The sequence below is a fragment of a genome, unplaced genomic scaffold, assembly GCF_019419815.1.
Source record: "Pyrus x bretschneideri cultivar Hongxiangsu unplaced genomic scaffold, Pyrus_bretschneideri_v1 Contig63, whole genome shotgun sequence".
Taxonomy (NCBI): domain Eukaryota; kingdom Viridiplantae; phylum Streptophyta; class Magnoliopsida; order Rosales; family Rosaceae; genus Pyrus; species Pyrus x bretschneideri.
The window spans coordinates 1,836,890-1,849,889 of NW_025999802.1; the positions used below are offsets into that span (position 1 = coordinate 1,836,890).

General features: G+C 34.2%; 1 protein-coding gene, 1 long non-coding RNA gene and 1 other non-coding gene across 3 annotated transcripts; 2 read left to right on the top strand and 1 right to left on the bottom strand.

Moving 5' to 3' along the window:
• Positions 1-1,111: 1,111 nt before the first annotated feature.
• Positions 1,112-2,043, bottom strand: LOC125472050. The gene is made up of 2 exons (XR_007254034.1): positions 1,617-2,043; positions 1,112-1,471 (listed from the first exon to the last, which is right to left on the bottom strand). It is a non-coding gene; the product is annotated as an uncharacterized LOC125472050 (long non-coding RNA).
• A 5,838-nt stretch (positions 2,044-7,881) lies between these two features.
• TRNAL-UAA lies at positions 7,882-7,964 on the top strand. Its single transcript has one exon. It is a non-coding gene; the product is annotated as a tRNA-Leu (tRNA).
• Positions 7,965-8,287: 323 nt separating this feature from the next.
• Positions 8,288-10,658, top strand: LOC103947051 (protein PIN-LIKES 2). Its single transcript, XM_009357890.3, has 2 exons — positions 8,288-8,470; positions 9,068-10,658. The coding sequence occupies exon 2, from the start codon at positions 9,103-9,105 to the stop codon at positions 10,450-10,452; it is 1,350 nt and encodes a 449-aa protein (XP_009356165.1). The 5' UTR covers positions 8,288-8,470; positions 9,068-9,102; the 3' UTR covers positions 10,453-10,658.
• Positions 10,659-13,000: the final 2,342 nt, after the last annotated feature.

Below are 13,000 nucleotides of genomic sequence, written 5' to 3' on the forward strand. Positions count from 1 at the left end.
GAACTTGATAGATTAGAACCACTAGATCTGAAGAGGATTCATTTCCGTCGTTATCATGGGCCACTCAATATTTTAATTTTTATAGCTTTGGTCGGCACTCAAATATTATTATTTTTTTAACAAAAATGTACATTTTTGCAAATGATTGAGGAATTACCGTGGATGCGTACCAAAACAACGGCCAATACAATTCCATAACTTGACTTATTTATTTTATATTGATAGGTTCCTCCCTATGAGTGTGTTTCGAACAATTGCACCGATCTTCATATATTATTGAATAAAATAACTAGAACTATGAAGTCCTTTTATTTAAGAGAAGTCGGACCGACACTGTGATAAAAAAAAAAAATAAAAAAATAACCAACGCTGAATGTTTATTGAAATTTATCAATATATAATCATTTGAAAAAAAAGTATAGGTGTGCTCTGACAAAAAAGCAATATATCACATTATTATACAATAACAGAAAAAATATTTTTCTAAATATCTCACCAGTTATATAATAATATGTAATGTAACACTTTCAGTATATTAATAACTCTCTTATATAAGTTGTCAATATCTTCTTTTATTTTTAATGAGAAGCACAAAAATAGTCCCACTGAAAAACGGCCTCAAGGGTGGATGAGCAACTAGCAATATCATGATTGCTAGAAGAGAAATGCTAAAGACCGACTCTTATAACAGAACTTTCCATAAACTCTCAACAGTAGCTTTTAGACTATGTTAATTATTAGAGGGGAGAAAAGCAACTATAATGAATATAGGCCAACTTCCAAGTTCCAAAGGATTATTCTTACGTTGGTTTACCGAACAATAATGAGAATGAAAGAAACGGAATGGACTCCCTTCATAGTTTTTTCTGCATTTATTTGTATGTAATCTGTAATAAAACTAACAAAATTCGTAATGAAATAATCCAGTCTCAGAAATTTGATTAATTAGGGAGGTGTTCATACTATTTCATGTCCCTATTTTTTTCGTTCTATAGTTATTTGATTCCTTAATTCCTCCGATAATCAAACGAGCCATTAATATATTCTTTTGTGTCGCGAGACTGATTAAATATAAATTTTTAATCAAATATTTAAGCACTACTCTTCAATCTTCATTAATCTGATAATTTCGTATTTTTATTATAAATTGAAGCCTTGAAATCAGGTCATAGGAAGACATAATAGATTTAACTGGTTACACCAGTTAATTAAAAACAACTCACAACGGAAAAATACATGAGTCATATATACATATGTTCAATCTTTTCTTAATTTGCCGTACAATACATCGACCTAAGCTCCAGCTGGAAAAGTGAGTCCAGTAAGTGGCTTCAAGCTAGGCGGTTGCAGCTTCTGTAGCATTCTCAAAGATCGTTCTTCAAAGAAAGCTCCTCATCCTGTCGTATATCCAGAAAATCTAGGTTCTTCCCAGAGGCATCTCATATCTCTTTAACTTCTGCGTTAAGTGCTACTGCAAAGTAAATTAGAGTCAAGAAAATTAATTTATAAATCGAGTAATTAGTGAATCCTTTACCAAGAATATCAGTTTACAGGTGTAGAATGAATAATTAGGTAAGGAGCTCCCTTCAGTCCAAGACGCGACAGCAACAACCAACCTCTCAGCTCCCGCTTCGTTGGATCAGAAACACACCACTTCTTTTAGCATTTGCACGATGAGTTCTTGAACCAACGAGTCAGCAGCTGAGTGTCAGCCCTTAAACTGCCCCGGACTGGACTGAAGAAGAGCTCCTTTCATATATATACATAAGCCCACCACACATATAAGATCATATATAAAACCCTAGGGATTGAATTCATGAAGCAAATACACCACATAATATAGGATTTGCATGCACGCAAACAATTACAAGTTGTTTTGATCAGGTAGAAGAGGCATGCTTGTTCACTAAAACTACACATGAATATTTCTATATTAGTATATACATAATTCAGGTAAAGGAGAGAACTAATAGCTGAGAAAATGGAAAGGTAAGGGAAAGAAGACGAAGGCGAGGGTATATATAAACATAATAAGGTGAAAACGCCGACATGTAGATCTATGAAGCAGTACTGGAAAGAGATTTAGGGCAGAGGGAAAGGGCACCGCATTCATATCATGTTTGAAAATTTTCAAGGCCCTTTCAACTCAAACAAGACAACTCTCTCCTAATTTCGTACCATCTCTGCTGCCCTAGCTAGCTAATTTTATATCTCATGGGACAGCTGGATCGATCACCACAAAATCTTGTCTGATCAACTCTTAGATCTCAAGGCTCTAAGGCTGCCACAACTGTACATACATGTACAGCTGAGATTAATTCTTACCCAAAAACAAGTGTTATAAACCCACGCCCATTTCAACTTCTCATGTCAATTGTTTTAACTTGATTTATTCAATATAACTGTCAAAATTCATTTAAAATGACTTCACATACAAAACCACCACCATATCATATATATGAAAAAAAAATTCTTAGCAAGTTGATGTCAATTAATTTTAAGAAAAATTAATGAAAAGAGTTTAAAAACTTTGAGTTTTAATGATAAGGACAAAATAAATGATAAAATAAATAGTACCATGATTTACTTTTTAGTGTAAAAATATGATTTTTCGTTAAAGTAAACAATATCAAAAGCATTTCGTTAAAATTCCCTTAATTTTTTATGCTTGCCCTAGCCAAAGTGTTCAATTTAAAATCATTTTGCGAACATGCAAGAGCATCTTCTTAATAGAGATTTTGTTTTAGTGTAGAAAAATGTAATAGTTTTAGGACAACAATCGTATGTAATTTTTTTATAGTAGTTCAGACTATTCAGTAGTGCGAGAATGAACGGTCAAAATTAAATTGAAAAATAATACTATTTTTAATTATTTATCAATTTAATTAATATAAAGTCTAACTACTTGGAAGTCCAGATTATCAAAGACTTGAGTTTATCGTTTAAACAATTTCTTTGCCATATAAGACTTCTTATATATGTTACTCAGTACTACGATCTGGTACTATTCTTCGTCACTTGTAAGTGAGAGGTCTTAGATTTGAATATCGTGGATGACGAATTTGATATCAAATTAGATTGTTCATTGTGTGACTTAACCGAACTATCTCATCTCTTAGTGTAAAACATATCGTTACACTAAAAATAAAAAAGACCTCTTGTATATATATATCATTGTTTACCCCTTATTATTTTTTTCTAGAATACAAGAGCCTACGTTAAATACAGAGTTACTGCAAAGCCTTATCGTCATGTTTTCCCACGATTGCTCATAAACCTTAGGACAAAACTTGGTTGTTGAAAAAATCAACAGTATCTCCTACTGCTAGCCAATTACAAATGAACACGAAATCAATTACTTGACCATGTGTCCATCTATGTTTGGCCAACAGCTCATTTTTCAGCCGCAAAGTTATGTTCTAAACCTTGCCAAGAAGGGACTCGATAACATGCATTCAGCAAAATACCAAATTACCAATTGATAATCGGCAAACAGACTGGAAATGATGTAATCACACGAAAATTGTGAAGCTTTCAATATCTCTAAAATACCCCTTCCTAGTTAGAATTCTAAATTAAAACAATTTAATTTAAAAAAAAAATCCAAACAAACATTAAAAATAAATAATGAAGAATAAAATGTTAAAAAACAAATTGTCACATTTATGATCGCGTGACAAAAAACTAGTATACTATTACTCGAGAAGGCACTGTATATATCCACAATCCAAAATTGTCAGTTAATTCGTCATAATCATCACTTAATTCTTTGTCATAGGATTAGTACTATTCACATGCTTCTTTTTGTCTTTTACACTTGTTAATTTTTATTTATTAATTTATTTGATTTGATAATAAAAAATTGATTGTTTGATATATAAAAATAAATGTGCGGATAATACTATTCATAAGAATAACGTTGCAAAAAACTGAAAGCTAGCTAATGCTCATGCTACGTAGCACAGAGGAGGATTTTCTACCCTTTTATTCCTATCCCCTTTTATCCTCTCATCTCACATATTGTTTTTTGTTTTATTATCTCTATAAAAAAATCAATATAAAATATTAACATAGTTTAACCGTGACCGTTCAAATAGTAGAGCATGAAAGAGTAGAAAAATTAAGATGATAGACTCTACGCAGCGCAAGGCCTAATGTGTAAATAGATTATATTCTCTTTTCGTACTTGTACTACTGTGTACAGAAGATATGTGATTCCTCTCCTCAATCTCAGCTGAGAATGGCAACCGTTAAATAGGAGAGATCTCGAAGGCTAGTTTAGTTATTTGGTAACCAAAAAAGAAGAAAGGCTTGTTCTCTCCAATCCCAAGTCCCCAACTATTCTAGTTCCTTTCCAACCATTTCATTCCCCGGAGGCTAGATGCAGGGCTAGCTACATGAACAAGTCTTTTGGTTATGTGCAGAAAAGAGAGAATATTTCAAAACAAGGAGTTGTTACGTAATGTGGAGTTTTCCCAGAAATAACAGAGCGCACGTTGGCAGATCGGGGAAGCTTATGGATGTTTATGGTGACTTGTAGTGTCTGCCAGTACTCTCTGTCTCACTCACGCACTCTTATTGTTGTGCTCTTTATTTCTTCTTTCTACATATAATGCAACCAGGACAATCAGGGAATCTCATTCCCCATATATGTAAATGTGCTCCGACTTGTCATTTCACCTATTTTTTCTTTATCTTTTCCCGGCCTTTTATCAGTGAAGTGGAGTTCGGTACGAATTCTTACTTAAAATTACTAATTTATAGAGTTTTATGTTTATAATTTAAATTATTCATATTATAAATTATTTTATATTCAATGACTAATTTCGTTTAGTTATTGAATTGTATAAAAACAAATAAATGGAATTAATAAAAGCATTATGAATTGTCTGTGTATTTACTACAATAGATTGAATAAACGACATTTGTTTTAATTAAATTTTTTTCAGAGATGATCTTTATAGAATGATTGATAATATGAACGGTTCTGATCATAAGCACAAAACTTTGTGATTCAAACAAGAAGAATTTTAAGTAAGAATTCCAACTCATTATTGAATAGCTAAATATTATTCGAGTTGGATTCCCTCCCCCTTCCTATTCTTCTCCCCTCCCTCTCCTCCTCTCTTAGTTTCCTCTTCTTCTTTCTCTCTACAGAGAAAGTAAAACCAAATAATAATGTGACTTAATTTTTATTTAAGCGTTTAAATAGAAGGAAATGAAAGAAAAATTAGAGAGAGAGAGAGAGAGAGAGAGAATTACCTTATCCAATTACTCATGATTATTTCTTACTTTTTATTTTTTTATTTTTTTATTTTTTATTTTTACTTTGTCGAGATGTACTAGTAATATTGGGGATGAGAGCATCCCCAGCGTGGGGTTTTGCTCGGGGGACAGGCTCCAAAAGCATGGCCCGAGGGCCGGTGGTGATGCTCCAGCGTGGAGGAGGCCGAAGGCAGGGGGAGGCCCGAGGGCCAGGCCCGTGAGGGATTGACAGGCCTTGAGCCCGAGGTGGGTCTGACGCAATGCTGACGCCAGGGTGGCGTCAGCACATTATTTTATTTTTTTTGTGTCAGGCGCGTGCACCCCACCCGCGCGTGGGGGCGCGTCGCCGACACAAAAAAAATTTAAAAAATAAATTGTCAGTTACCGTTGGGAACTTAATGTGGACCGTTAGATCCTAACGGTCACTTAATGTGGACCGTTAGATCTCAACGGTAAAAATAAAAAAAAAAGTCAGATTTAATATCCACCGTTCGATCTGAGATCAACGGTGGATATTAAAATGCTTTATAAATTAAAAAATAAATGAAAAAATAGTTTTAAAATTTTGAAAAGTTACCGTTGTGACACGTGGCACAATCTGGAGCGTTGGAATTCAAATTTTTTTATATCTAACGGCAGAGATTAATTAATTGAATAAAAATTTAAAAAAAATTGTAAAAAATTCAAAAAAATATCTGAAAAATCTGAAAAAAATTGTAAAAAAAATTGTTTTTACTTTTCTATAAATACCTTCTCATTATCATCTACCTTACACAACAATTTCATATTTTCTCAACTACTTTCAATCACATTCCTTTCTTTGTCTCAAAGTTTGAATCCATTTTTTTTCAACAAAATGACCACTGGTGCAGGTACGAATTGGTCGCTTATTGAAGATGTTGCGTTGTGTACTAGCTGGGTTGAAGTTACTCATAGTTCGCTTACGGGTAATGAGATGCAGTTGCGAGAAATGTTGAGTCTTATTCATACCAATTTTCTTGAGAAAATTGGTGGGAAAAGAACCAAAGAATCGATGTCCAGTCGTTGGAAATTACTTAGCCAATCGTTTAGTACGTGGAGAGACGCTTTGGCACAAGCTAGTAGTAATATTCGAAGTGGGGAAACAGAAACTATGAATAATGATACAAATTTTTGTGAATAAGGAAGCAGAAACTATGAATAATGATAGAGATCTTGAGAATTTTGGTGTGAGATTTGTGAGGATGGATGGTGGATTATATAGAGGATTCAGAAAAGATTAGGTTCTGCATAATGCCACGTGGCATGCCGTCATTCGTTACAAATCTGATGGAAATCTGTCCTCAAAGATTGTAAACAGATTATGACACGTGGCATGCCGTCATTCGTTAAAAATCTGATGTAAATCTATCCTCAAAGATTGTGAACCGATTATGACACGTGGCGCGAAGTGATTGGTTAATAATCTTATCAGAAATCCATCACCAATAATTGTATTATTTTGTATTATTTAATAATACTTCGGATAATGACACGTGGCGCAACGAGAACGATTAAAAATCTTATCCGATATTACAATTAAAATTATTTTGTATTATTTTATAAATAAAAAAAAATAATATTTTATTGCCTATTGCCAGGACTATTGAAGTGTAACGGTGAAGATGCAAATTCTATTGCCAGGGCTACTTACTGTTCATTAAGGGCAGTTACTGTTCATTAGGTGGATTGAATAGTGTATTGCCAGGGGGGAGGGCTCCAACGCTGGAGTTGCTCTGAGGGTTGCACTCAATCTTTGTGCTTGAAAAAATGATCTTAATTTTTTTAACTTTTTGAACTTTAATTCATGGTAATGTTATTTATGATTTAATATACGATTATGAACAAAATTACATGTACTTATTTTGATGCACTTTGGTAATAAATTATGATGTGTTGCTCAATTGTACATAGAAGAAGAATGTATTCATTAAAACAAGATTACAATTCACACTTGGCACAGAGAGCAATCCCATGGAGCTAATCTCTGGCTTAATCTCAATTAGCAACAACTCTAAGCCAATAATTAAATTCCTGAAACAGACCCAACTGATTCAAGCTAACTACAGTTGACAATCAACCAATCAAAATAAGACACTGTGACCAATATATTTGTTAAGAGCTAATGAATGGCAGTATCCTTGCATTAACAAACACCAAGAAAAACTATACGCTTCAAGAAAACTGCTGAATGAGAATTATACCTAGTTTGTTTTAGGTATGAGATATTAACGAATTATTTTGGCATACTTAATTTTAATAAGAAATGAGTAAACGCATAATATAATTTTGAATAGAATCAAATCGATACTTTAGATATTCATTCATGTCAGTAAAGTCATATATTTTAACGCATTAACCTGGCAATCTCTGCCACTCTAAGTTATTAAGGAAAAAATCCAATCCTAAATCAATGAATGCCCAACTCGATCCTCTAAACTCGTCAGATAACCGTAATTATCTAAGAGAGTTTTATTAAGGGTGTTCATTACGTTGTGGTGCCGTTTTAGATTGTTAGCAAGTGAGAAAAAAATTGTTCAAATAAATAAATATATATATTTATATATAAGCGAGCTTTGATATCAAAAACAATTATCAGCTGGTTTGCCCGAGAGGTTAAGGGGGAAGACTTAAGATCTTCTGCACATAAGTGCGCATGGGTTCGAACCCCATAGCCAGCACCAATTAAATTTTTTTTTTTTAATTTCATTTTATTTAACTTAGTATTTCAAAAACCACGGCCCATAACACAAGTCAGCTTGAATAAAGCCCATAGACTTGAAGTCCAATTTTAAGCCCACATACTTGAAGCCCAATTTTTACAAGCCCAAAAATACATCTGAATAAAGCCCATAGACTTGAAGTCCAATTTTAAGCCCACATACGAAGCCCAAAAATACAGCAAAATATCTCAGTTCCCAAACCACCCTTCCATCAGCACCACATAATGCCCACCCGACCAAAAAAAAAAAAACAAAAACTATCAATAATTATTTGTTCCTTTTTTTCTGAGAAAAGACAACTCATTTTCTGTAGGTTGACGAGGAATAGTCAGAATTGAGTATTATTTGGTTCAGGTTTGGTTTGTCAAGGCATTCGCCGGCAATCTTTCTCCTACAGTCTTAGCCGCCGCCGCCCCGCCGTCAAGCTTATCCTTCAGTCCTCTTCAATTAGATCATCTCTGTCTGTAAGTCTCGGTCTCTGAGCACTGCAATTTCGTTGATATTTAGGTTAAATTTTGATGTATACTGAATTACCTACTTTTTGTTTCTGGGTTCGTTAAGGTTTGTGAAAATCCTTGGAACCCATGTTCCGTTTTCGTAGAATTTTGATTTGGTTAGTGATAATCTGTTAAATCCTTTTTGTGGACTTGTATCTTAATTGGGTTTAGGGTAGGTTGTGATTAGTGAAAGAATTTGGAACAAATGCTATTCTTTTGTATTTGGTTGGTGTTAAGTGCTTGATTCTTTCGACCCATGTTGTAATTTAATATGTTGGATAATGCACAAGCTCATGTCACGAAAAGGTTGATGCTTTGTAACCGAAAGGTTGCTACTTTGTGACCGGTAGGTCACAGGTTTGAGTCGTGGAAACAACCTCTTTGCAAAACAAGGATAAGACTGCGTATGATAGACATTCTCCCGACCCTGACAAAGCAGGGAGCCTTGTTGGCACGGGGTCGCCCTTTTATACTTGTTTGATATTGTGTTGAATCAATCTAGTGGATTCCCAAATTTATTTGGTCTGGTTTTATTAATTCGAACCTGTGTTTGTCTAATTGCAGAGAGAAATATCACGTGTTCTTCTGGTAAAGGAAAGATGTCTCGGTATCTTATGGAATTGTATCAAAATAACTTGGAGTATAGTGGGGATGTGATGAGTGCAATAGTTCCTTTGATGAAACTTTTGTCCCTCACAGTTATCGGACTGGTTCTTTCGCACCCGAAAACTCAATTGATACCCAGAGCTACTTTTAAGCTCCTCAGCAAGCTTGTTTTCGCCTTGTTCTTGCCCTGTCTAATCTTTACCGAACTAGGTGAATCCATTACACTTGAAAACTTTATTCAGTGGTGGTTTATCCCAGTTAATGTGTTAGTGAGTACACTTATTGGTTGCTTCCTCGGGTACTTAGTGGTGATTATATGTCGTCCTCCCCCACAGTTGAACAGATTTACCGTTATCATGACTGCATTTGGGAATACTGGAAATCTCCCACTTGCAATTGTTGGATCTGTCTGTCATACTCCGAAAAACCCATTTGGACAGCATTGTCACTCCAGAGGGGTGGCTTATGTCTCTTTTGCCCAATGGGTTGCTGTAATTCTTGTATATACCTTTGTCTACCACATGATGGAGCCTCCGTTGGAGTACTATGAGATTGTTGAAGAAGGGGGTGAGAAGGACGAACCACCAACTAACGATATGAGCAGGCCTCTACTTGTAGAAGCTGAATGGCCGGGTATTGAAGAAAAAGAAACCGAGCATTCCAAGACACCCTTTATTGCTAGAATTTTCAAAAGCATCTCGAGTGTTTCACAGACCACTTTGCCAGATGTTGATCTCTCGGGAGAAGGTGGCGGAAACAGTCCCAGGTCAATTAGGTGTTTGGCTGAACCTAGGGTGGTCAGGAGGATGAGAATTGTTGCTGAGCAAACTCCATTACAGCACATAATGCAACCCCCAACAATCGCCTCTTTACTGGCTATCATCATCGGGACAGTACCTGTATTAAAAGCTTTTTTCTTCGGAGAGGATGCTCCACTATCCTTCATCACAGACAGTTTAGAGATTTTAGCCGGTGCAATGGTGCCTTCGGTGATGCTTATTCTTGGGGGTATGCTTGCAGAGGGGCCAAATGAGTCTACACTCGGCCTCCGGACAACTGTTGGTATAACTGTGGCAAGGCTTTTACTGCTTCCTCTGGTGGGAATTGGTATAGTGGCGTTGGCTGACAAGCTCAATTTTCTGGTCGATGACGATGCAATGTACAGGTTTGTGCTTTTGATGCAGTACACGACACCAAGTGCAATTTTATTGGGAGCAATTGCGAGCTTGAGGGGTTACGCAGTCAGCGAGGCTTCGGCACTTCTCTTCTGGCAGCATGTGTTCGCTCTCTTCTCCCTTTCCTTGTACGTTGTCATCTACTTTAAATTAGTAACATTTGTCTGAAGTTTGAATAAGATGTGTTTGTTTCGTGAACAAACAACGAAAGTGGATTCTTGTGATCTGCTCTTTCACTTTCTCAGAAGCCAGTGATGCTTAATTGTCTAAAGCTTCGTTAAAACAAAAATCAGAGCTGTATGTTATGTTTACTATGAGCCGATGAAACTTGTTACGCAGAGACAAAGTCATTAAAATATTTAATTGCATCGTGAGCTTCTTGTAATTAAATACGACATTAAAGTGATTAGTTGTATAGAGAAAATAAAGCTTTAGCATTACTATTATTAATGAGAAGTACGCAATGAATTTTTTAGAGTGCGAATGATAGTATTTGAATTAATTTTTGAACTATTAATTTCCTGAAATCTCGATTTATATTTTTGTAGAAGCGCACTGTTGTATTCTCTCATTGCTATTTGGATGTGCTTTTAAAATAATTGAAAACATTTTTAGAGAAAATGTATTTGGATCCCAAAAGCACTTAAAGTGCTTTCAGCAAGAAGCACTAGTTATGTCCTTCCAGGAAACACTTTAAGTGCTTTTCTAGTATTTACTTGCATTTTTACTAAGAATTAGTTCTAAAAACATTTTCACCAAAAGTGTTTTCGGTTATTTTAAAAGCATATCCAAACGAGCTCATATTGTTTCGGTGGCTTTTACTTAAGAGGACAATTTCAAACCAAAAACAAATGCAAACCCCTATATCTTGGTGCACTTTGACTTGACCAAAGCCTCCTTTTCGTCGGTAGACTTCAAAGTCCTAGGTTGAACACGGACCATTTCTTAACATTTGCACATATGAACCTTGTGTTTTTACCTTGAACAAGACGATATTTCAAAGAGAGTTTTAACGAAAAGTCCGTGCGAAAAATTATAGTTTTACATTAAAGGGTCAAATCTGGTACTATTCACTTTACCATTTATTTTGTTATTATCGTTAAAACTCAAAGTTTTTAAACCATTTTCATTAATTTTCTTTATTCCAAACTATGAGTTACGTAAAATGTGGGTCGAACTCGGGTGCAAAATAACAAACGCATGTGCTTGTCACTGTCTAGTTTGGGCCTTGATAAGATTTGGGATAAACGAGAAAAACCAAACGTGGAAGCCGACCAATCAAACGAATGAAGGGGGCAACCAATACCAAATTTCCCAAATTACTAATGCAACGCATTTACAATCAAATTGAGTTCCCAAGAAGATGCCCTGCACTTACTTATGTCTTTTTCATGGACTACACACAACAAACAAATGTCTTCGTCAACAACTCATCTCAGAAAATACGATTAATTTTTTAGAGTTTTAACCAAACACTCCTGTACGGTTTATTTTTAACTAAAAATCATATTTTTACCTTTCCTTGGTATTATTTACTATACATTTATTTGTCATTTTTTATGAAAACTAAATTTTTTTTAAACTTTTCGTTAATTTTACTTTAATTTTTTTAACGTCCGTCACACAACAATATAATATTATAACGGATTTATGGTAATACAAGTTTCGTTACTAATCACGTAAGTTGTGGCCATCAAAAATTTAAAAAAAAATGTTTTCACATAATTAAGAAATGCTAATAATAAATAAATTTGTTTAAAACACATATTGATTGAAGTGTTTTTAAAATAATTTAAAATATTTTGTACAATAAATATATAACTGGTACTTTTTGTGAAAAGTACTTTAAATGTTTTGTAAGCATTTCATGGGGAGTACGCGGAGATAGGGCGCCAGTTGAAAGAGAGGAAGGGAATATGAGTGATGGGGAGTCTGCGGAGAATTGTCAATAAGGGAATTGGATCCTATGCGGATCTATTTTGTGGTCATTTATCATGTATTCTACGGTTAAAAATTATTTGAATTTTTTATTTAAAATTAAACATAAATAATATTTAAAGAAAACTGACCGTACGATATACAATAAACAACTAGAATGTTAGAATCACAAAGTAGATCCGGAAATGAAACTCATCCGTAAATAAGAGGAAGCAAAGCAAATCAACATGGACCATGCTTTTATTAAAAAATAAAAAAATATAAAAGAATAATAATAATGCATAAAAAGTGGTTAATCTGATTCGTATGGAATTCTATTCCTAGCAATTGATTTATAGGAGTTTTAACGAAAAGTTCACGATACTGTTCATTTTAATGAAAAATCAAATTTTTATACTAAAAAATCAATCATGGTATTATTCACTTTACCTTCTATTTTGTCTTTATCATTAAAACTCAAAGTTTTCAAGTCTTTTTTATTAGTTTTCCTTTGATTTATTATATGCTCAAATTAATCCAATGAAACTTTAATGAAAAGCTTCCGGTACTGTTTATTTTAACAAAAAAAACCACATTTTTACACTAAAAAATCAATTATGGTACTATTCACTTTACTTTTTATTTCGTCCTTATCGTTAAAACCCAAAATTTTCAAACACTTTTCATTAATTTTCTTTTAATCGTAACACTCACTCCAGTCAACTCAAAGGGCATAACTAAATGGATGTCTTTACCCGAATTTCTTATTTCTCGACGAATAAACAACACCATTTTGAAT